General features: G+C 46.8%; 1 protein-coding gene across 2 annotated transcripts in view; it reads left to right on the top strand.

The window, feature by feature from the left end:
* The window catches only part of POLA2 (DNA polymerase alpha 2, accessory subunit), a 30820-nt gene extending 7848 nt beyond the window's left edge, over positions 1 to 22972 (top strand). Inside the window, exons 8-18 of one of the 2 annotated variants that reach the window (XM_028709583.2) lie at positions 47 to 202; positions 776 to 838; positions 1067 to 1109; positions 2205 to 2329; positions 4375 to 4413; positions 6005 to 6078; positions 6865 to 6970; positions 10870 to 10976; positions 20173 to 20232; positions 21205 to 21331; positions 22516 to 22972. In XM_028709583.2, coding sequence (XP_028565416.2) covers positions 47 to 202; positions 776 to 838; positions 1067 to 1109; positions 2205 to 2329; positions 4375 to 4413; positions 6005 to 6078; positions 6865 to 6970; positions 10870 to 10976; positions 20173 to 20232; positions 21205 to 21331; positions 22516 to 22668 — 1053 coding nt within the window. In that variant the 3' untranslated portion in view covers positions 22669 to 22972. The remainder of the gene's footprint in view (positions 1 to 46; positions 203 to 775; positions 839 to 1066; positions 1110 to 2204; positions 2330 to 4374; positions 4414 to 6004; positions 6079 to 6864; positions 6971 to 10869; positions 10977 to 20172; positions 20233 to 21204; positions 21332 to 22515) is intronic. The other variant, XM_028709584.2, reaches the window with a different exon arrangement.
* Positions 22973 to 23250: the final 278 nt, after the last annotated feature.

Genomic DNA, 23250 nt, shown 5'->3' with positions numbered 1-23250 from the left:
AAAAAATGTTCCTTCGTTTGTTTGTCTTTGAATGATGCTGGGAAAGGAGCCAGTCACTGTCCTGGGCCAGATCGGCTGCGATTCCAACGGGAAGCTGAACGCCAAGTCCGTCATCTTGGAAGGGGATCAGGAGCACTCCTCCGGAGGCCTGGTACCTGTGGATGTATCTGAGCTCCAGGAGTACTCGCTCTTCCCAGGACAGGTGAGGCATTTGGGAAGTGGGGTGTGTGTGTGTTCATGATAATTTATTAATTTATGAACCACCTTTTCACAGAGGACAAAAGTAGTCATAATAAATAAAACAGAAAAAGTACACAGCCAAGCTGAACAATTTCCACACAAATTATAATCCGATCTGAAACAAAGATACCAAAAATCTATGTCAATAATGGCAACTAACCCCCCACCCCAGCCAACAAAACACCCTAAACATTACCCAGCACAAGAGTTTGTTCAGCCGCCTCAGCTTTTGTAGCTGGAGTCAGTCTGGGCCCTTCCCTCTCAGGCCATATGGGAACAGGCCTGCAAGGCCGGGAGTAGATTTTCCAGGACTCACAGCCAAGATGACAGTGGAGATGAAACGTAGCCATTGTGGCTAGTAGCCATTCAAAGCCTTATCGCCCATGAATTTGTCTTTCAGAAGACTTGCCTGCCTTGAGAAAAGTAAATAAATTGTGAATGCATTCCTTGCTTTTGCCACCGTCTCTTTCCTGCAGTGAAAATAAACAAAAGTTGACGTTGATTGCCTGTCTTATTTCCCCCTTACATCTTCCAGGTTGTGGTTATGGAAGGCATGAACAGTACTGGGGAGAGGCTGGTTGCGTCCAAGCTGTATGAGGTGATAATTTATTTCCCCCCCCCCCCAATGCATTTCCCTACCACATTTCATGACCCTGAAGTCAGGTTATTCTGTTCTCACAACCACATTATTTGCAGAGGCCTGGTATAGAGGGGGGGGGGGAGAGTTGCAAGCATCATGGAGATATGGATCTTTTCTCTCTTTTTAAAGGAAGATGGAAGCACATTTAACTCCCCCCCTTTTTTCTCTTCCCCCACCCTCCCTCAGGGCGTACCGCTTCCTTTTTATCAGCCTGTGGATCAAGCGGAAGGTGAGTTAGACCCAGTGCTTCAAAGAGAGGGGCTGGGTCTCAACCTTGCCCAAAACAGGGGTGGGAAAGCTTTTCAACCTGAGGGCCACATTGCCTCACGGACAACAGTCTGGGGACCGCATGCCAGTGGCCAGCCCCCACGTGATACTTACAACCAGAAGCAGGCTCCAGAAACAGCTTCTCAGCTGGTAAAGTTGAGGAGGCAGGGAGGTAACAGGAGGTGTTTCTGAGAGCTACCTTGAGCCTCCTTCAGAGGGCAGGTCTCCGCCCTCTAGCCTGCTGGGACCCTCCCAGGGATCAGGGATCTCTTGGGGTTCAGAATCTGCTATCCCCATCCCACGGACACCCTCGTCACAGTCCTCCAGTTCTAACTCCCCAAATTCATCACCATTTTATTTGTATGCCGCCTTTCCATTGTTAAAACCATGTGCAAGGCAGTTTACAGCATGAAAAGATTTACATAATTACCGGAAGTAGGCATAAACCATAAATAAAACACATCAAAAAGTACACAACAGTAAGATCTGAAAATATACAGAAAATGTCAATAACAGCAACAAAAAATCTCCTAATGATACCGAGCCTGAGAGTCTGTACAGCAACCTTAACTTCTGTAGCTGGAGTCAGTCCGGGCCCCGCCCTCCTGGGCCAGGTGGAAAAATGCCACTCCACCTCAGGGTCTGTTCCCTTTCTCCATGATACCTCCACGACAGTCCTGCATCTTCCAACATTCAGCTTCAAGTGCACGGCATCCCCTAAAAGGGTAAGGAAACAGTTTCACTTCTCTTTATGAACTGGATAGGTATATGCCTATCCATTTAGAGTACCTCGCTGAAATTCTCATTGGCTTCTTGCGTTTGGCTCCTGAGATTATCACCCTCCCTCCCGCCCACCTTCTTGCACGCAACCCTAAGGACTAGAAACTTGCAATTTAATTTGTCCCCCTCTCCCACAAATGGAAGATAAAACTTTGTATCCAGTACCTGGTTCTGCTCTTGTATGGAATTCATAACTCAGGATCTGTTCACTGTAGGAACTTGGTTGGTTAGTAATGGAAGCGAAGTTCCTGTTTTCAAAGCCCGTTAACCGTTTCAGGTCCAGAGCTGCAGATGGTCCTCGTTGCCTGTGGTCCTTATACCACCTCGGACAGCATCACCTACGACCCCATGTTGGACCTGATAGACGTTATTAATAGAGACAAGCCAGATGTTTGCATTCTGGTAAGGGCGGAGCGTCTGTGGTTGCTTTATAGAAGGGCGGGGGACCCATTTTCAGCCTGAGGGTTTCATTCACTCGTGGGCAAACTTCCAGGAGCCACATACCAATAGTAGCCAAGGGGTGGGCAAGGTGGACAGCCAATGGCGTCGTTTCTCTTCCATTTGACCAGCCTGAATCAACACAGGGCCTACATGCCTGCAAGACGAAATGTGTTGCCCTTGGCAGTGCTATGGGGGAGGTTCTAGAAAACTCCACTCGTAGAGAGACTCTGCCGCTATGGACAGACACAACTAGAATCAGTTGCACATGTTGTTTCGAACTGCCCCTGGTATCAGACAATTTGATCTAAGTTCATTAATCGGTTGGTTGTTAGCAGGGAGAGGCATTCAAGCGAATGCAAGGTAGCCTTCCTTATGTTTACTCAGGATGGGGCTAAGATGGAGATAGTAGCTAGGTTTCTGCAACATGCAATGAGGATTCGTGAATGCTATACAACACTAACTTAGGTGTTAGATGCAGGATTTTCTCTTTCTTTCTTTTATTTTTGATTTTTGTATTAAACCCTACTGGAATCTTGTACATATGCCAATAAAGGTTTGAGAATCTGGTGGCAAAAATTGGGCAGAGCAATGGGTGAAGCTCTTAAGGTTACATTTCAGCCAAGCAAAACACTCAAGGAGGATGTGGCCTTGAGAAGTGTCCTGAGGGCCAAATGAAGAGGCAGGGGGTTGCATTTGGCCCTCGGGCCCTGACCTCTGCTCTATATAGGACACTGAGATCCAACACCGAGGGCCTTCTGGCGGTTCCCTCATTGCGAGAAGTGAGGTTACAGGGAACCAGGCAGAGGGCCTTCTCGGTAGTGGCACCCGCCCTGTGGAACGCCCTCCGTTCAGATGTGAAGGGAATAAGCAGCTATCTTCTTTTTAAAAGACATCTGAAGGCAGCCCTGTTTAGGGACGTTTTTAATATTTAATGCTGTATTGTTTTTAACACTTGATTGGAAGCCGCCCAGAGTGGCTGGGGAAACTCAGCCAGATGGGCGGGGTATAAATAATAAATTATTATTATTATATAGGTTATCAGTAAGTGGCTAGTTGCCCGTCTGTGTTCTCCTTAGCAGCCAAGGATGAGTACTTGAAATAAATGAAATGGCAATAAACAATGGTTGCTGGTTGTGATACTGTTCTAATGACGGAGGGGGAAGGCAGAATAATGAAAGTCATTGATGCATGGGAAGTCAATGTCATGCTTATCGCATCTGGTAAATGTTAGAATTTTTGTGGGGAGGAACAAAAAAAATTCCTTCCAGTAGCACCTTAAAGACCAACTAAGTTAGTTCTTGGTATGAGCTTTCGTGTGCATGCACACTTCTTCAGATACACTGAAACAGAAGTTGCCAGATCCTTCTATATAGTGAGAAGGTGGGGAGGGGTATTACTCAGAAGGGTGGTGGGAATGGGTGATTGGCAGATAGCTGTGATGAGCCTGTTGACGACTCTTAACGACTGCAGTGGGTCTTACAGGAAAAAGCAAGGGGTGAGAAGGTGAAAAATGGCTTTGTCATGTATAATGAGATAAGAATCCAATGTCTTTGTTCAGACCAGGTCTCTCCATGGTTTTAAGTTTGGTAATGAGTTGCAATTCAGCAGCTTCTCTTTCCAGTCTATTTCTGAAATTCCTTTGTAGTAAAACAGCTACTTTGAGATCTTGTATAGAATGTCCTGGGAGATTGAAGTGTTCTCCTACTGGTTTCTCTGTCTTGTGATTCTTGATGTCAGATTTATGTCCGTTTATTCTTTGGCGTAAGGTTTGGCCTGTTTGTCCAATATAGAGAGCTGAAGGACACTGTTGGCCTTCAACAGTGGGAGGAAGTTTTCCTGTGACTCCAGCCCTAGAATTGAAAACACATCCTTGTCCTGCTACCTTTTTATTAATTGACCGGGCTCTTAAGGGACCTTGATAGGTTTTTCAGAAATGTTGGTGGCGCTTAATTAGGGCCTTGTCGTCCCCTCTTTGATGACCTTCATTTCCTTTGATTGTTTTGCAGCTCGGGCCTTTCCTTGATGCAAAACACAAGCAAGTTGAGGTAAGTTCAGTGCATGGGGAATGGATTTGAAAGTTCATGTCTTCTTTCCCCCCCTTTTCTCCCTTTTCCTTTAGAAACCCTGCTGACTGTGCGTCCCACACTTTCCTTTTTGGAAACCAGTTGTGTATGGGGATCCCTGATTCTTAAAGCAAACATCTAGTCCTTAACACAGTATTTTCCTAACTAATGACAAATAGTATTTGTGTGCGTGCGTGTGTGTACACATTACCTTTTCCTTAGATTAAAATCGGATGTACATTTTGTTCACAAACTCCATAGATCTACTCCAGAGATATCCAAGGGAGAGTTTTTTCATTTATTTGGGAGACATCCAGGGCCATAGTTTGGAAAGCAGGACTTGCAGGAGAAAGGTTTCTCTCGAGGAACTCCCCAGCTTCTCATTTTAATTTTCAGATTTCATTTAAAAAGCAGCAATCTAGAATTCTTCCTTGGCAGGGGCATAAAAGAGGTCAGCTGTGGTGTAGTGGTTAGAGCGCCACACTAGGGCCTGGGAGAGACCAGGGTTCAGATTTCCCACTCACCCACAAAGGCTGCTTGGTCAATCTCTGTCTCTCAGCCTGGTCTACCTCACAAGGTTCTTGTGAGGATAAGATGTAGACAGGGAGAACCATGTCCACTTCCTTGAGACTCCTTGGAGGGAAGGTGGATTATAAAGGTAGCAGTGGTAATAATAAAAATATGCAGTCAGTATTCTTTCCCAAGTCTCTAGGAAAAAAAGAAATGCAAGGTTAATTGTACAGTGCTACCTTGGTTCCTGAACGGCTTAGTTGCCAAATGTTTTGGCTCCCAAACGCCGCAAACCCAGCAGTGAGTATTCCAGTTTGCGAATGTTTTTTGGAAGCTGAACGTCCAACGCGGCTTCTGCTTGAGTGCAGGAAGCTCCTGCAGCCTATTGGAAGCCGTGCCTTGGTTTTCAAATGGTTTTGGGAGTCAGACTCCCGGAATGGATTAAGTTCGAGAACCAAGGTACCACTGTATTTTAAAAATTAATTTGCTCCTCCCTACTAACATTTAATTAATTAATTAACATTTCTTAGCCACTTTCTGCCATAAGGTCTCTGGCAAGCTTTATAACAATGGAATCATATATATATATATGCGCCAAGTAAAACAGTTCCAAACAGAATAGTGTAGATGAAACAAATGAAGCAGGGTTCTAAGGAGAGGTGGGAAATCCCTTAACTGTCCAGGGCCAGGGTAAGAAACTATGCAATGAAGGTACCAGACACGCCTCTGTAATAGGGAGTCCTACCATTGGGGCTGCCACAGAGAAAGCCCTGTCTGGAGCATCCATTCTCTGCACTTCTGAGGGTGTTGGAACTAACAAGAGGGCCCCTCCCAAAATTGGGATTTATAAGGATGGAGGTGGTCTTTCAGATATTTGAACTCGTTATCCTGTGTGGATCTTGCTGATCTGGGGTCTCTGGCATGAAAAGATCTTCCCCCTGGTCTGTGGTTGGATCCTCCTTAACTGGTAACACCGGGGATTGAACTTGGGACGTTCTGCATGTGAAGCAAATGTTCTGCCACTGAGTTCCTGTTCTTCCTCTGCTTTTTCTTCTCTCCCAAGGACTCTCAGCTCACTGCCTCCTTTGAAGACATCTTCAAGAAGTGCATGAAGATGATAGTCGAAGGGACAAGGAGGTGAGAACAAGAACATGAGAAGAGCCCATGGCCCATCTAGCTCAGCCTCCTGTATCTCGCAGGGGCTCATCAGATGCCTCTGGGAAGCCCAAAATCAGGACAAAACGCAACAGCGCTCTCCTCACTTGTGGCTCATAGCAGCTGGCAGGCTGCGAGAGACTGCCTCCGACAGGGGTTACAGGACATAGCCCCCATGGCTAATAGTAAGAAGCAGGGTCTGATGGGAAAGGAATTGTTCACACGGTACATAATTATCTTCTGGAACTCACTGCCACTAGATTTAAGATGGCCTCTAGCTTCAGTAGAGGGTAAGACCTGGAAGAATGGTGGCACCAGGGACCCATCACCATCTCTTGGCCACAGAAACCAAGTGGTTCAGAGGCAGTGAGAGCTGTTGCCTTCGGGCTTCCCTTGTGGGCTTTCCTGAAGCAGCTTGTCAGCTGACAGCTCCCAGGATTCTTTGGGGGAAGCTGTTAAAGCAGTACAGTGGTACCTGGGGTTACATAAGCTTCAGGTTACATACGCTTCAGGTTACAGACTCCGCTAACCCAGAAATAGTACCTCGGGTTAAGAACTTTGCTTCAGGATGAGAACAGAAATTGTGCTCCGGTGGCGCGGCGGCAGCAGCAGACCCCATTAGCTAAAGTGGTGCTTCAGGTTAAGAACAGTTTCAGGTTAAAAACACACCTCCCGAACGAATTAAGTACTTAACCCGAGGTACCACTGTATAAGAGCATTTTAAGTGTATAGTGCGGAGGGGACCTTAGCTCTTCTGTTTCCCAACAGTGCTGGATCGCACCTTGTCATCGTTCCTTCGCTGAGAGACGTCCACCATCACTGCATCTATCCCCAGCCGCCTTTGACTTGCGAGCTCTCGAAAGAAGACAAACAGGTGCTTCCTACAATCCAAAAGCAGTGCCTTTGTTTAAAGGTTTTGAGTCCGTGTGTGCACAGCTGGAATATCTGTATTTTGGCCTGTCGGGTGGAGCTTTATAGAGCTTGATGGCTTTCAAAGCCTTTTAGGAACGCTGAAGTTTCTCAAATGCTCTGTGAGGCCAGAAATCAGCCTTGTCTGTCTGAAGACATCAACTTTAGCTGGAGTGCCTTCCATCAGCTTCGGCTGGTGGCTCAGCTACGCCCCTCTCTGGACAGGGATAGCTTAACTACTGTTGTCTATGCTCTGGTCACCTCAAGGGTAGATTACTGCAATGTGTTATACATAGAGCTGCCTCTGAAGATGGCCAGGTTGCTCACCGGAGCAAGATGGTTTGAGCATATTACACCGATCCTGGTTCGAATGCACTGGCTACCAGTTAGCTTCTGGGCCCAATTCAAAGTGCTGGTTTTGGCCTATAAAGCCTTAAACGGCGCAGGACCGCAATACCTCAGGGCCTGCCTCTTTACATATGAACCTACCCGGACCCTGAGATCATCTGAGGCCCTTTGTGTGCCTCCTGCTTGAGAGGTCCAAAGGGTGGCAGCACAAGAACAGGCCTTCTTCAGTGGCTCCCCATCTATGGAATGCTCTCCTCAGGGAAACTCGCCTGGCGCCTTCATTATACACCTTTAGGCGCCAGGTGAAAACGTTCCTTCTTAATCAGGCCTTTGGTTGATTTGATTGACATCCTATGCCCTTTTAAAGTTTGGGGGGAGGGGTTATTGGGTTGTTGTTTTTATTTTTATTAATTGATTTTGTGGTTTTTATATTTTGATTTTGTTCTGTATTTTGATTTTGATGATGGTGATGATGCAGGTCTCTGCCCCAAGGGACTCAATCTGAAAATAAACATAGAAGCACAGAGGAAGGAGACTGAAACAGAGACAAACAGGGGAAGAACCTGTGATTAACTTAAGGCTTAGCTGCAGTAGGGTATACCTTACACCAGGCTCCCTCAACCTTGGCCCTCCAGATGTTTTGAGACCACAATTCCCAGCATCCCTGACCACTGGTCCTGCTAGCTAGGGATCATGGGAGTTGTAGGCCAAAACATCTGGAGGGCTGAGGTTGAGGAAGCCTGCCTTACACCTTTACCTGAGAGGTCTACGTAGGAACCTGGTACTGAGTCGGGCTATTGGGGTCCATCTAGTTCCATATTGTCTACACTGACTGGCAGCAGCGCTCCAGAGTTTCAGGCAGCGAATCTTCCCCAGCCTTACCTGGAAAAGCTAGGCAAAGCTGATGCTCTGGCACTAAACTAAGAACTTTCCTGCTCCAAATGAGTCCCCTCACATGTTCAGTAAATGGGGGAGGGGGCTAGCAAGGGTGTTCCTGCTGGCCACGCCCCTCCCTTCACTAAACACATGAAGGATCCCCCCCCTTTTAACACTCCTTGTGTGGGTGCATTCTGCATGTGCAGCGTTTAGCTGGATCCCGTGAAAAAGCTCCATCTCCCATTAGGGGGAGCTCCCAGCTGAAGAAAAGGCACCGTGTTTGCCCTGCTGTTTGCTGTGCTCTTCTGGGCAAAGCCTGGTGTTTTCCTCTCGCTCCTGACGGGAGTTTGGAGGTGCTTTTAGTGAACTCTCAGGTTTGGTATGGGGTAGTGGGGAGACCTGTAAGCCTGTAGGACTTTTCCCTACAAAGAAAAAAGTGTGTTCATCGGAGCTGATGAGCTCTTTGCTGCACTCTGAAAAGTCTTCTGTTTAGACCATCTTGGGTCTCCAGCTGTTTTTGGTCTACGATTCCCATCATCACCTACCTGGCAATGATAGGTAAAGGTGATTTGCATTTAATTATGTAGTTTTATGCTCTACTCAGAGCTGACCCACTGAGATCAATTGACAGTAGGTCTACGCTATGATTTGCCTTCTCCGTGGTTTCAGACTGGGCATTCCCCGTACTACCTGGGGAGATGCTAGGGATTGAACCTGGGACCTTCTGAATGCAAGGCAGATGCTCTGCCACTGAGCTACCGCCCTTCCCAATCCCTGCCCATCCAGCCCAGTATTGTGTACTCGAACCAGAATCTAAGGGCCTTACTCTTCCCTCCCACAAGGGCCCTCTGACTCCTTCCCTGAGCTTGGAGAAAGAAGTGAAGAGAAACAGGATGTAGCAGAAGGGCGAGGCAAGGCTGTGGTTCTGCCTTCACTCATGGAGGCAGATTGCCTCTGAAAATCCAGCTGCTGAGAATTGCAAGCGGGTGGGGGGGGGTCGAGAGTTGTGCTGCGCTCAGTTCCTGTGTTCAGGCACCTGGTTGGCCACTGTGAGAATAGGCTTATGTTGTTCTGAGGCTCTGGATAGAGATGGAGAATCTTAGGCAGCAAAGGGCTTCTCAGCTATCCCAGAGTCCAGCTGCGTGTGTGTGTTGGTTATAGCGCTTTCCGAGGAAGCATAGAGCGCATTCCCAGTCGGAGCCCCTTGGCAGGAAGTCCTGTGTCATTTACTCTGCAGCAGAAATGCGGGGGTTTCCCTGGAGCAGCTTAAGCTTTTCCCACCAGGAACCAAATTTGTCCGTAGCCTTTCTGAATGTGTCCCTTCCTTACACACCTGCTTACTTGCCTTATTTGCTTATTGAAGGATTTTTACTCTACTCTTGGCATAAGAGCGCCTGAAGTGCGCTGCAGCAGGATGAGGCCAAAGGCCCACTATAGTCCCAGCACCCTGTTCTTATAGTAGCCTACCAGATGGCTCTGGAAAAAGCGCCCAAGCAGGAGCTGCCTGCTTGTGATTCTCTGCAGTCAGATACTTCAGGACATACTTTCCCCAACAGTGGAAGTTGAACATGGCCACAGAGAGCCTTATCCTCCATGAATCCTCCTTTAAAAAAATATTTTTTAAAATACCAATTTTTAAAATTGAAACTTTTCAATCTAGAATACAATAAAAGCCAAACTAATCTAAGTAAAAACAAAAGAGAAAGCAGGAAACAAAGTGAAAAAGGAAGGAAGGGTGGGAAACAAAGAGAAAAATTAGAAAAGGGGGAGGAGGAAGAAGGAAATAAGCCCTCTATGAGAGTTGTATCTTAACCCTTGTCACACACATAGGGTACTGTGTAGGCTTCTAACACACACACTTTATTTTCAAAACAGCCTTGTGAGACTCTAGGCAGAGAGAATGTTGTTGGCCCAAGTCCAACCAGGAAATTTCATGACCTAATGGGAATTTGTACCCAGGTCTTCCCCAGCCTTTGTCTGACATCATAACCACTACACCACAGTGGATAAACCGGGATTATCCCCATTTCCTCCCCCTTGGTGGTATTGCATACTGATGTGGCAGATGAAGAAATACTGTATTTACCCAAATGTAATGCACACCTTTTTTGGCCAAATTACGTCGTGAAAATTAGGGCGCGCATAAGGTTTGACGGTGCATTTACATTCACCAACAAAGACTTTTTTGGTTTCAAGATTTTGAAAATTGAGGTGCGCATTAGATTCGATGCCGCATTACATTCGAGTAAATATGGTAACTGAGGGGAGTTAATAGCAAAACACTTGTAGCGATCTATAAGGTAGAGTCTACCTTGGTCCCATTTTACAGATTTTTAGTGTGTGTGGGGAGGTGGGAAGTGGACCAAAACAATTCTCTTGAGGCTACCTGAAAATGTATGATTCTGACCTGGTATTCAAACTCTGAGTATCCCTGGGCTGTGCTGAGTCTCTTCTCTCTGCGCCCCCCTCAAAGTAGTGAGGAAAGAGCTTTGTAACTGCCTCATATCTTTAGGCCCTGACTCTTATCTTGCTTTAAAAATAAAAATAAAATCTTCTGCCGTGCTTTCTACTCGAATGCCTGATTTGGGAGCTGTTTGGTCAACCCGCACAAACCCTCTCTCCCCTTTTCTCCAATTCCAGAGGGTTCTCTTCGTTTCTGACCCCTGCACCTTGGAGATTAACGGTGTGGTTTTTGGCTTGACTTCTGTGGACCTGGTCTTCCACATGGGCTCAGAAGAAATTAGCAGGTATGTTGAAAGCAGGGGTGTAGATTCGCAGAACTGTAGAGTTGGAAGGGGACAGCAAGGGACATCTAGTCCAACCCCTTGCAATACAGGATGCTCTTAAACTCTAAAACCATGATGTGTGTGTATTTTTTTCCCCCAGCCTGAGGGCCGCATTGCATCTTGGCCAACTTTCCAGGGGGCCACACGACAGTGCTGGGTGGTGCCAGAGGCAAAAGTGGATTGAGCAAAAAAAAAAATGTAAATTTTACACTCCCTTTTCTGTCCCCCATCCACACAGAGAAAAGGCACTGCCATAGCTCATGGACACATTCCAGCGAGGCCAAAACCCTCAAGGAGGGTGTGGAGCAGGCCCAGTGAGGGCCGTGGGGAGAGTCCTAAGGGGACTGAGAGAAGCCCCCAGGCATAAGTCTTCCCACCCCCGTTCTAAAACCTTAAATCTCCAGCATTAAAATGAAGGGATTATTAATCACCCCCAAACACATCCATTTGCTGGCTGAGATTGTATTCATACTGGGAGGTACTGTGGTTTGGTGCTGGATTTAGCTCCTTGGTGTGGTCATTGTTCCTTGAGCAATTTTCTTCTTCTTTTAAAAAGGTTATCTGCTGATCTTCAGACAGCTGTGAGTGTGGAAGATGTGATAATGGCAGGGGGGGTGGGGGAAATGACACAGCATGAATCAGGCGTGATTCAGAATCCAAAAAGTGTAATCAGTCTGTGAGCGAAAGAAATGTCAGCCCTGAGCTGTGGAATCACATGGCTTGATGTCACACAAAATTCCCTCTTAAGTTGCTAACGCTTCCAAAGTGCAGTCCACATTTCTGCTGTAAACCCTTTGGAGGTGTGTGTGTGCACGCGCATGCTTACGTTACAGTGAAACCGTGTTATTAATTTTGATAGCGCTACAGGCTGCGTGTAACTTCTGTATGGGATGAGCTTTTTGTATTTACATTAAATATATTTATTTAATGTGGGACGCGGGTGGCGCTGTGGGTAAAAGCCTCAGCGCCTAGGGCTTGCCGATCGAAAGGTCGGCGGTTCGAATCCCCGCGGCGGGGTGCGCTCCCGTTGCTCGGTCCCAGCGCCTGCCAACCTAGCAGTTCGAAAGCACCCCCGGGTGCAAGTAGATAAATAGGGACCGCTTACTAGCGGGAAGGTAAACGGCGTTTCCGTGTGCGGCTCTGGCTTGCCAGAGCAGCGATGTCATGCTGGCCACGTGACCCGGAAGTGTCTCCCGACAGCGCTGGCCCCCGGCCTCTTGAGTGAGATGGGCGCACAACCCTAGAGTCTGTCAAGACTGGCCCGTACAGGCAGGGGTACCTTTACCTTTATCAAAAGATAAATATAATGCATCAAATTAAAATAAATGCTATAAAAATATAATCTAAAAAGGAGCAGAAGAAAAAAGAGAAAACAAGAAATGAAAGAAAGAAAGAAAGAAAGAAAGAAAGAAAGAAAGACAGACATTGAGTTCTCTGTCCTCTCAATTTAGTACTATTTTCTATAAGCCAATTTTTTTTTCAATCTTTGAATCCAGATGGATTCATTACAAGTTCATTTTCTCTTTCATGCCAAAAAGTCCAGAAGAAGTTTTCAGTCCTTAATAAACTGAAGCTCAATCCAGCTAAGACTGAGGCACTGTTAGTGGGGGTTCCCCAGACCAGATGGCTGGGAGATTGCCTGCTGATGATGGGGTTACACTCCCTCTGAAGGAGAGGGTACATACCTTGGAGGTGTATTCCTGGATCCTTCGCTGTCACTTGAGGCTCAAGTGGCCTCAGTGGCACAGAGTGCCTTCCATCAGTTGTGGCTGGTGGTCCAGCTGCGGCACTTAGGCTGCCCCTGTCCAGATAACTGCTGCTGTTTATGTTCTGGTAACCTCGAGGTGAGATTATTGCAGCGCGTTACATGTAGGGCTGCCCCTGAAGACAATTCGGAAAATTCAGCTGGCATGGAATTTGGCAGCCAGGCTGCTCACTGGGGCAAGACAATTTGAGCATATTCCACCAATACTGGCCCAAATGCACTGCTAATTAGTTTCCGGGCCCAATTCAAATTGCTGCTGGTTTTGACCTATAAAGTCTTAAACGGTTGAGGACTGCAATACCTCAAGAACCGCCTCTCCCCATATGAACCTATCCAGACCCTGAGATCATTCTGTGAGGCCCTCCTTCCTGTGCCTCCTCCAGGAGCAGTTTGGAGGGTGGCAACGCAAGAACGGGCCTTCTCTGCAGTTGCTCCCCATTAATGGAATGCTCTCCCCAGGGAGGTTCTGTTGGCGAACCTTTTAGGGGCCAGGTGAAGAGCTGGAGAGGTCCCCTGGCTGAAAATCTGGAGAGCAGTGGTACAGTGGTACCTCGTGTTAAGTACTTAATTCGTTCCGGAGGTCTGTTTTTAACCTGAAACTGTTCTTAACCTGAAGCACCACTTTAACTAATGGGGCCTCCTGGTGCTGCTACACCGCTGGAGCACGATTTCTGTTCTCATCCTGAAGCAAAGTTCTTAACCCGAGGTACTATTTCTGGGTTAGCGGAGTCTGTAACCTGAAGCGTATGTAACCCGAGGTACCACTGTATAGGCAATACCGAGGGAGCAGTGGTCTGGCTCCCTACATCCCAAATATGGTGCTCCTGAGTGTATGCAGAGTTCCTTCTGTCTTAGCCAATGAATCAGTCATCTGGATGGGTTGATCTCCAGACAAGATCAGAAAAAAAGAAAGAAAGAAAGAAAGAAAGAAAGAGAAAGAAAGTCTGTCTCACTTCAAAGTGCAGTTCCTGAGAAAATCTCTTGACAAGTGGCGTGCCTCAGAAGTCGGCTGGTGCCAGCCGCCCATGGCCTGTCATTAAGTAAATCAAGCATCACAGTCATCCTCTGCCTTGAGGGTTTGTGTCACATCCTCTCTTTTCCCTTCACCATGTGTTTTTCTTCTTTTCTTCGTCTTTTATGGGGAGACAGCTCCCCATTTCTCAGTCGGCGCCATCGTCATCTGTTGGTGGCGTCACACATCTGAGTGAAAAGCGTGCTGCGACTCGAAGTCATGATTTTAGCCTTGTGGCACCAGTTCCCCGGAATTCTCTTCCCTCAGGAGGGAAACAAGCCCCGACATTATGATTCTGACGGTCACTGAAAATCTTTATTTCATATGAGCTCTGACTGACCAGGAAGGAGACCTTCAGGTGTAGTGGATAACTCGACAGAGGTGTCTTTCAGGTGTGAAAGAAGCAAATTCCGTGCTAGGGGTAATTAAGAAAGGGGCTGAAACTAAAACCGCCTATATCACGCGATTAATGCACACCTGCGGTGCAACTGCACTTGGAATTTAAAAGAGGATTAGACAAATTAATGGTGGATAAGTGTATGTTCTACCTTGATATTCCTCTGAATACTAGTTGCAAGGAATCGCAAGCGGGGGAGAGCATGGTGTAATCATGCCCTGTTTTTGGTCTTCCCACTGGGGTTTCTGGTTCGTCACTATGAGAACAGGATAAGGCACCAGGTGGGCCTGATCCTGAAGCTAGGCTCTTTCCATTCATTTCTCCCAAACTGGCCTGTTTTTTTTTGTTTCCTGAAGTTTTTAACTTCTGGGTTTTTATGCTTCAATACTGTTCATGGCCTGTATTTTTTAATATTCTATTTCTGTACACTAGTTAGATGTCCTCTGGAAGTATAGTGGGTTAAAAATTTTGAATCTCTCTCTTTCTCCAGCCCAGGCCTTCTCTCCTTCACAGTGTTGTCTTCTGTCATGTTACTTTATAACAAGAGAACAGGCCTTTTCGGTGGTGGTTCCCCTAGTGTGGAATGCTCTTCCCCTGGCACCATCATTGCAATATCTTTAGGTGCCAGGCCAAAACATTCCTCTTTACCCAGGCTTATGGCTATTAAATAATCTATTACCTGTGGGAGAGAGGACTGTTATTTTGATGACTATTTTATTATTAGGCTGTCTGTCCGTATTCTTTTTATTATGTTTTTATCACTGGTGTTCTGTAATGTGCTTTAAACATTGTACACCACCAAGGGATCTCTTTGATAAAGGGCGCTATATAAATTGAATTAATAATAATAATATCCTGGGAAAGAGGGGTTGATTATGAAGCCACTCTCAGAACTGTAGCTCTGTGAGGGGAATAAGGGTCTCCTGACGATTCTCAGCTGCCTTAATAAACTACAGTTCCCAGGATTCTTGGGTGGGGTGTGTGGAAACTGTAACTCTTTAAAGTGGTGTCACACCACTTTAAATGCATCGTGGAGATTGGGGTGGGGGGGTTTGTAGATTGTAGGAGTTTGTCTCCCTGTCCCATGTTGTAGAGAGGGAAGGGGCACATAGAAGTCACCTCACACTTCCTCCTTCAAAGGAAACAACCTCAAACACTTCCCTCGCTGGAGGAGAAAGGCCAAAACATGCCAAAAATATCTTATTGAATTAGTCCAGTTAGACTCTCTCTCGGGAGCTTCAAATTCTGCTGCCTTTCCTCCACTTCCCATAACAGGGAAACCAGTTCCTTAAACTTGCCCTGAAATACCAGGAAAACCGGCAGTTGGCTCTTATAACTGTCTTCTCAGTGCTGACTTTATTATTTTTAGATCTCCAGGGGCTGCTCATTTGGGGGGGAAAGAGGATTGCTCTTCTCCAGAATAAAGACAGGAAAGCAATGTTGTATCTCTAGGGGGGGCTGCATTTCTCTCCTCTCTCTTTCCACCCCATGCCCCCCCTTCCCCTGATGATTATTAGGATCTAATGATTCAATAATATTGAAGGATTGCCTCACCTCATCTGTGCCCACACAACCTGCTTCCGTCTGCAGAAGTGGCACTTTTGCAAGTGCCACAATATATTCATTCCACATCTGCAAGAAATCAACCCTTCAGTGTGGCAGCACCTAATCTCTGAAACTACCTGCCCCTTGATATTAGCCAGTTACCCTTGCTATATTGTTTTCAGTGCCTGCCAAAAAAATTTTTTTGTTTAGGCAAGCCTACCCAGATGTGTAATTTTGTCATGCAATTTTAATACGTGGTTTTGATAAGTATAATTTTTAAATTACAGTGGTACCTCAGGTTACATACGCTTCAGGTTACATATGCTTCAGGTTATAGACTCCACTAACCCAGAAATAGTGCTTCAGGTTAAGAACTTTGCTTCAGGATGAGAACAGAAATTGTGCTCTGGTGGCGCGGTGGCAGCATGAGGCCCCATTAGCTAAAGTGATGCTTCAGGTTAAGAACAGTTTCAGGTTAAGAACGGACCTCCGGAACGAATTAAGTACTTAACCCGAGGTACCACTGTACTGATTTTTAAAAGAAGTTTAAAATTTGTAATGTTTGCTTTCATTGGTATATTTTGAAGAAAACTTTAGATTGTCTTTTGTAAGTCGCTTAGAGGTCTTTTTTGTTGTTTAATTAGGCGGTATATAAATCTTGTGAAATGAAAATAATATCTATATTCTCACAGAGAAGGGCAGGGGGGCTTCTCAGCTGCTGCACAGAAAGAGTGGTTTTGTGGCTGGAGCAAGTTCCTCTCTGCCCCCATAGATTTATGACTTGTCATGCTGCTGAAATCCCCCCACTTCTGCACAACTGTTAGAGAAAAGGTGGAGGACCTCTGGACCCTTAGCTGGGCCTGCCAAATGGTCTCTAATTTGGCCCACAAGTGCATTTTCTCCCATACCGCACCCAGCTTCCCTACACCCAGCATCAGCTGTGGGGCAGATGAAGACACAGCTCCCATCAGCATGGGCAGTGGTCAGAAATTATGGGAGTTGGATGAAAAGCTATTAATTAAAGGTAATACTTTATTGCCTTTTCACCTTGCCCTGTATTTTTGGGATCACGTGGACTAGAAACCAGCAAAACGAAAGGTGCCGTGAGCAATCTCTCGCCTGGCAGGGAAGGCGTTTGATCCTGTCCTGTTGTTCTTCCACCCAGCTCTCTCCCTTATTATATCGGGGAGGGACTTGTTGGGTTGCCTTTGTTTTTCTTTTGTCCACTGCATACAAAACACGGATGACGTGGTGTTGTTTGTGTCTCTGTGTATGTGTGTTTCATGCCTGACTTTCGCACTCCCTTATGTCAAGGTTTCTGTGTTTTGGTGAGTCGCCGTGCCTTCAGACAACAGAGAGCTTTTAATTTATGAGTATTAGCTGGGACTCCACAGGAGGAGGGGGGAGGGTACAAAAACATGATGCATTAAGCTGGTTTTGTGGGTGATTTAACAGCGCGACTGCCAAAAAAACCCTCTCAACTGCAGCCGAGTTTCGAATATTACAATAGGCTGGCAGAGGGCCAGCTCTGACATAATGTAATGTAAGCGCATGAGTCTTTCCCTTGCACACATACATGGACCACACCAGCAGGGTAAAATTTGAACACAGAGGCCTCTTTTCTGGTTTTTTTCCTGCTTTGCCAGTTATAAAATCCACTCGCCGTATGTGTGTCCTTCATCTCAGGGAGTGGGGGAACCTGGGGGGACCTCCAGATGTTGTTGGACTCTAAATCCCATCAGCCCCAGCCAGTGTAGCTGATGGGAATAGTAGTCCAATAACCTGGACGCGGGTGGCGCTGTGGGTAAAAGCCTCAGCTCCTAGGGCTTGCCGATCAAAAGGTCGGCGGTTCGAATCCCCGCGGCGGGGTGCGCTCCCGTTGCTCGGTCCCAGCGCCTGCCAACCTAGCAGTTCGAAAGCACCCCCGGGTGCAAGTAGATAAATAGGGACCGCTTACTGGCGGGAAGGTAAACGGCGTTTCCGTGTGCTGCGCTGGCTTGCCAGATGCAGCTTTGTCACGCTGGCCACGTGACCCGGAAGTGTCTCCGGACAGCGCTGGCCCCCGGCCTCTTAAGTGAGATGGGCGCACAACCCCAGAGTCTGTCAAGACTGGCCCGTATGGGCAGGGGTACCTTTACCTTTACTTAACCTGGAGGGCCTCATGCGTTTCCCCATCCTTCCTATCCCTGCAGTATCTTAGGAGAGTTGGGCTTGCTTAGGAGAGCCAGTGTGGTGTAGTGGTTAAGAGCGGTAGGCTCGTAATCTGGTGAACCAGGTTTGAGTCTCCGCTCCTCCACATGCAGCTGCTGGGTGACCTTGGGCCAGTCACACTTCTCTGAAGTCTCTCAGCTCCACTCACCTCACAGAGTGTTTGTTGTGGGGGAGGAAGGGAAAGGAGAATGTTAGCCGCTTTGAGACTCCTTCGGGTAGTGATAAAGCGGGATATCAAATCCAAACTCTTCTTGCTCAGCCATGAAGCTCCACTGGAGCCAGCCAGCCAGCCACCTTTTCTTCAGCCTGGTTTACCTCACAGGGTATTTGTGAAGATAACTGGGGGTTAGGGAATCTCCACATACATCTCCTTGAACTCTTCAGCTTTTAATGTCTGATGTTTTGCTGGCTTTTTTATTATGTTGGAAACTGCCCAGAGTGCCTGGGGCAACCAAGTCAGATGGGTGAGGTATAAATATGATGGCGATGACAACGATAGAGAATATTATTATAATGATGATGATGACAACAGAGAGCAGAATACACATTTTAATGTATTTTTAATCTTTTGTTGGAAGCTGCCCAGAGTGGCTGGGGAAGGATTTGTTTGTTTGTTTGTTTGTTTGTTTGTTTGTTTGTTTGTTTGTTTGTTTGTGTGTGTGGCTGGCCAGTCAATTGAAAGATTGATTTGGCATCTTTAAAAATGCTTCTGTTCAGAGCTACAAGCCCAAACCAATCTCAAGTTTCTTTCCCTGATAAATTGTGGCGGGAGTCCATAGGGCAGTGCCTGATGTATTTATGAAAGCATTTTTATAGCCCACCTTTAAGCTATATAAATACTAATGGCGGCTTACAGAAAATTTGCTAAAGCCTATTTTAGCTGATTTTTAAAAAGCTGTTTAAAAATCCTGCTTGGAATAGCTGAACTGGCAGATAAACACGCCAAAAAAATAGAAAAAGGAAAAAAAAGAATGTAGACCTTCCCTTCTCTGGCTTAATCTCAAGATCCTTGAATCTGTCTCCTGAGAATAGAAAGCCTGGAGCCTTTGCATATTCAAGCTGGGGCAGAGCTGGGGAACTTAAGACCTAGCAGCTGAAAGCAGCCCCCCAGGCCTCTAGCTGACCCTCGGACAACTGACCCTCCAAGCTGCAGCCCCTCTTCCCAAAGCACATCCCTTACTGGCCTGTTTCGCTTGAGCGTCCCTCCTCCCTCCTGTTCCCTTTTCCTCATGTGCCGTATCTTGTTTGTTAGCCTGAAGGCAGGGATTTTTTTACAAGCTACTCTGAAACACTTTTGGGTGAAAAGGCTGGGGTGCTAACACTGCAGATAAATAATAATACTAAATTGCTAAATTCTGCAGATGTTGTTTTTGTTTATCTGTTTGATTTTTGTTTTTACACTCGTGCAGTATATTAATTTTATGGAACAAGTAAGTATTTTCCAAAGAGGGGACGGGTGGGAATATTCCTGAACAGAAGCAGCTTCTATTGGGAACAAGCCTGCCGATGTTTCCAATATGCCAGGGAACTGACTTGTGTTGTATTTTGAGGAGTGTGTGTGTGTGTAATGACTGAGGTTTATTATCCTGTACATCAGGTGCAAAGGGAGTCTTTGGCTTCCAGATGCTGCCAAACTACAACTCCCATCATCCCTGGTCCATTGGCCATGCTTGCTGGGGCTGATGGGAGTTGTAGTTCAGCAACATGAGCTGGGGGGCAAAGGTTCCACACCCTTGCTGTTGTATGTAGCAGCCTAAATTTCCTGCGGGTGGCTGACTTGATGTTGCCTGGTATGTGTACGTGTCTGGGTTGGATTTAAGAGGGTCAGGTTTAAACCTTTTAATTTTAATTAAGGTTTAATGTGTTGAAGCCATTTAAGGATGAAATCTTTACATCAGCCAGTCATTTCTAAGAAGATGATGATAATTAATCCCACTTGGCAAAATAGGCTTCTAAGCAGTTTTACAAAATATGAAAGCCCATCTACACAGAAATTAAAATACAAATAATTAAGGTATGCAACTAAGCAGTCCTATTATTAAATCTTCCATCTCCCCCACCCATTTTATCCTCATGACAACTCAGGACTTATTTTAGGCTGAAAGGGAGTCTGTTTTAGAGAAGCAGATATGGGAGGGGGGCTCAGTACTGGTTCTATTTTTAATACATATTTTCACGCCCTCTTTTTAATTTTGCCACCTTCCTCTCTCTCTTCTTTCTGTCCTAGTTCTTCCAATGTCTTGGACCGTTTTTCCCGAACTCTGAAGCACATCCTGACTCAGAGGAGGTAAGCTCCTTTTGTTGCAGCAAAACAAACCCTCCCTGCTCCCAGGCATCTTTTGTGGCAAGACTTGACCTCATTTCTTCCTTTGGCAGCGTGAGGCCTCCTGCTTTGCCTGCCAAAGGTCCTGGGTTCAAATCACAGCAACTCCATTGGTCCATCTAGCTCAGTACTGTCTGCCCCGATTGGCAGCCGCTCTCCAGGGTTTCAGGCAGAGTCTTTCCCAGCCCTACCAGGAAAAAGCTGGGGGGGATTGAACCCAGGACTTTCTGCTTGCAAAGCAGGGCCTCTGCCACTGAGCTATGGCCTTGCCCCTTAAAATAAAGTTGGTTCATTGCATGATTACGTGTAGTATTGTAAAGAAGCGCAGCATCTGTAGCCGTGGAGATGAGAGGAAGGGAAAAACCAGAGGCTGGGGTAGCCAGTTGGCTGGGATCTTTCCAGGCTCGATATTATTGCCATTTGTATTTTGTCCTTCCAAGCTGTATGTGTCCTGAACCCCTGGCCTACTTGGCGGCAAGTCCAGAGTCTGGGGGGGGGGTCAAGCCATGCACGCCAAGTCCAAAGTCCAAAGGTCAGGACTAAACATCAGGAAGCACTTTCTGGCAGTAAGAGCTGTTCGACAGGGGAACAGACTCCCACGAGAGGTGGTGAACTCTCCTTCCTTGGAGGTTACCAACCCTACAGCTCTGTGATTCTATGATATTTGGCAACTCCCTTTGTTTTCCTCCCCTTCCCAACACTTTGGAAACATGGAGATGTGGAACACGGTGCCTTTAAGGTGCTGAATTTAGAGACTGCAGAAACACACACATGCAAACTGAAATTGGCAGCAGAGTTGAAAAGCACAGCTTGGCATCCTGTGGGTACCCAAGGGGGAGAGGAACAGCTGCTGGGCGTGTCAATGTATGCGAGGGAGCGGGTTGCGGAATGGGAGGGGTAACGCGATCTTTCCTTCTTTCTCTAATTCCTGAGCAGTTACTATCCACTCTACCCTCCCGCGGAAGAGATGAACATTGATTACGAACATTTCTACCAATACGCAACCCTGCCTGTCACGCCGGACGTGCTGATCACTCCGTCGGAACTGAGATACTTTATCAAGGTTGGGGGGAAATGAAGCTGTCTGGGCGCAGGGCGATGGAGGGAGGGGACACATTCCAAACCGTCTTATGCACATTAGTTCAGTGTTCTCCACACAAATTGGCAGCGGCTGTCCAGGGTTTTGAGCAAGAGTATTCCCCAGCTCTGCCTGGAGATGCTGGGGACTGAGCCAGGGATCTTCATGCCAAGCAATTGATCTAACCACTGAGCTACAGCTCTAAAAATAAAGTAAGATTCCAGTCCTCATGGAGCTGAATAAAGGACCGATTTATATAGAAACATAGGAGACTGGGTCTAGCTCAGTATTGCTTGCAATGATTGGCAACAGCTCTCTAGGATTTTACTCAGGAGATATTCCGAGTCTTCCTTGGAAATGCCAGGATTGAACCTAGGACCTGCTCTGCCACTGCCCTTCCCTCTAATTCCGGCATTGGGATTCGACCTCCGGTCCACAGGTTCTTGAACACAGCCACACCACTTCATTGCAAGGATCTCTGCATGCTGCCCTGTTGAGCAGGAGTTGGGGTGGAGAATAGATGGCAGAGTAAGGCTTAGAGGGGGAGAAATACAGATGAGTTCACTGAAGATCCATTGATAAAACGCTATTATACCATTCATGTTCAGAGGCAGTCTATTTTAGAGGGCAAGCTGCTTACTTATCCTGCCCTCCCAAGGACAGCAAACAACAAAATGTCGGCTGGGGGGGCAATTACATTAAGAAAAACATTGAAAATCTTTAAGCCACATACACTCAATTGGATAGCAACATTAATAATGAGTGGAGCAGGCCCACTTCAGCAAGGAGGGCACCCCACAAACAGAACCACCACCAAAAAGGCCCTGTTCGGGTTGCCACCAATCAGGCACCACCAACATGGCCTCCCTTGCTGATCATAGGTCCCAGAATGGTTGATACTGAGAGAGACACCCTTTAAGATCAGTAAATGGTAGCCATTGCTGCCATACCCAGCTAGTGAGTGCTGAGAAACATCTGGCTGCCCCCATTTTTTGGAACTGGGATGCTGGACTAGACAGATTTTTCTGATCTGGCAAGACAGTTCCTACACCCATATTAGGGAGATTAAAATCAGTATGTCCTAATGATACCTTCCCATCTGACTAGAGAGCCTGTTTCTTGTTTTTAATGTCTCTTTCCCCCTCCCCTTGTTTCCTGCCCATCCCTAGGACGTCCTTGGGTGTGTCTGTGTGAACCCAGGCCGGCTAACAAAAGGCCAGGTAGGGGGCACCTACGGGCGTTTGTGCATCCAGCAGGAAGTCTCCAAGGACCAAGAGGAGCGGAAGAGCCCTTGCATCGCTGCTCAGGTCGTGAGAATCTAACTTGCATCCGTCTCCTCAACCCACCAGCAGAGAGGACTGCAGAGGTTTTGCTGGAGCGGGACCAAAACACAGTTTAGGGACGAGACTGTGAAGAGACGGAGCGGGTTTCTCCTCCAATGGGGTCTCTCAGGGCTGCAGCTGTTTGGGAATCTGCCTTCCACCTTTGCTGCCAACACAGCTGGAGAGAATCTCTTCTGTTTCAATTTCCCCATGTTTGGGCGGGGAAGAATGGATTTGCCTACGCTAATGTCCTTTTGACAAAACACTTTCTACTTTGAGAAGACAGATAAAAAGTTAGCTATAATCATTGGTGTGTAGCCTTTTTTTGGGTGGTGGGGGAGCAGCATGCCTCCCTCTGTGCTGCAAAGTTGATATCCTTTGAGGTGTCTTAATTCCCTCCCCCACCCCTCTCAGACACTCCTCTCCTGCAGAGTTGGTGGGGAAACTGACCTCTAGTTTGGAAAACTGAAAGTTCAGGTCTTGCGTGCGGCTGGGGTGCAGACATTTAAAACAAAAAAACCCACAATTCTTCTGCAGTTTCTTATTATCTAGTCTTGGATATATTCAGTGGTTGCTGTTGCC

The sequence above is a fragment of the Podarcis muralis genome, chromosome 16 (assembly GCF_964188315.1).
Source record: "Podarcis muralis chromosome 16, rPodMur119.hap1.1, whole genome shotgun sequence".
In the NCBI taxonomy this organism is placed as follows: Eukaryota; Metazoa; Chordata; class Lepidosauria; order Squamata; family Lacertidae; genus Podarcis; species Podarcis muralis.
The sequence above is the reverse complement of the archived record's forward strand: the minus strand, read 5'-3'. Positions and strand labels throughout refer to the sequence as shown.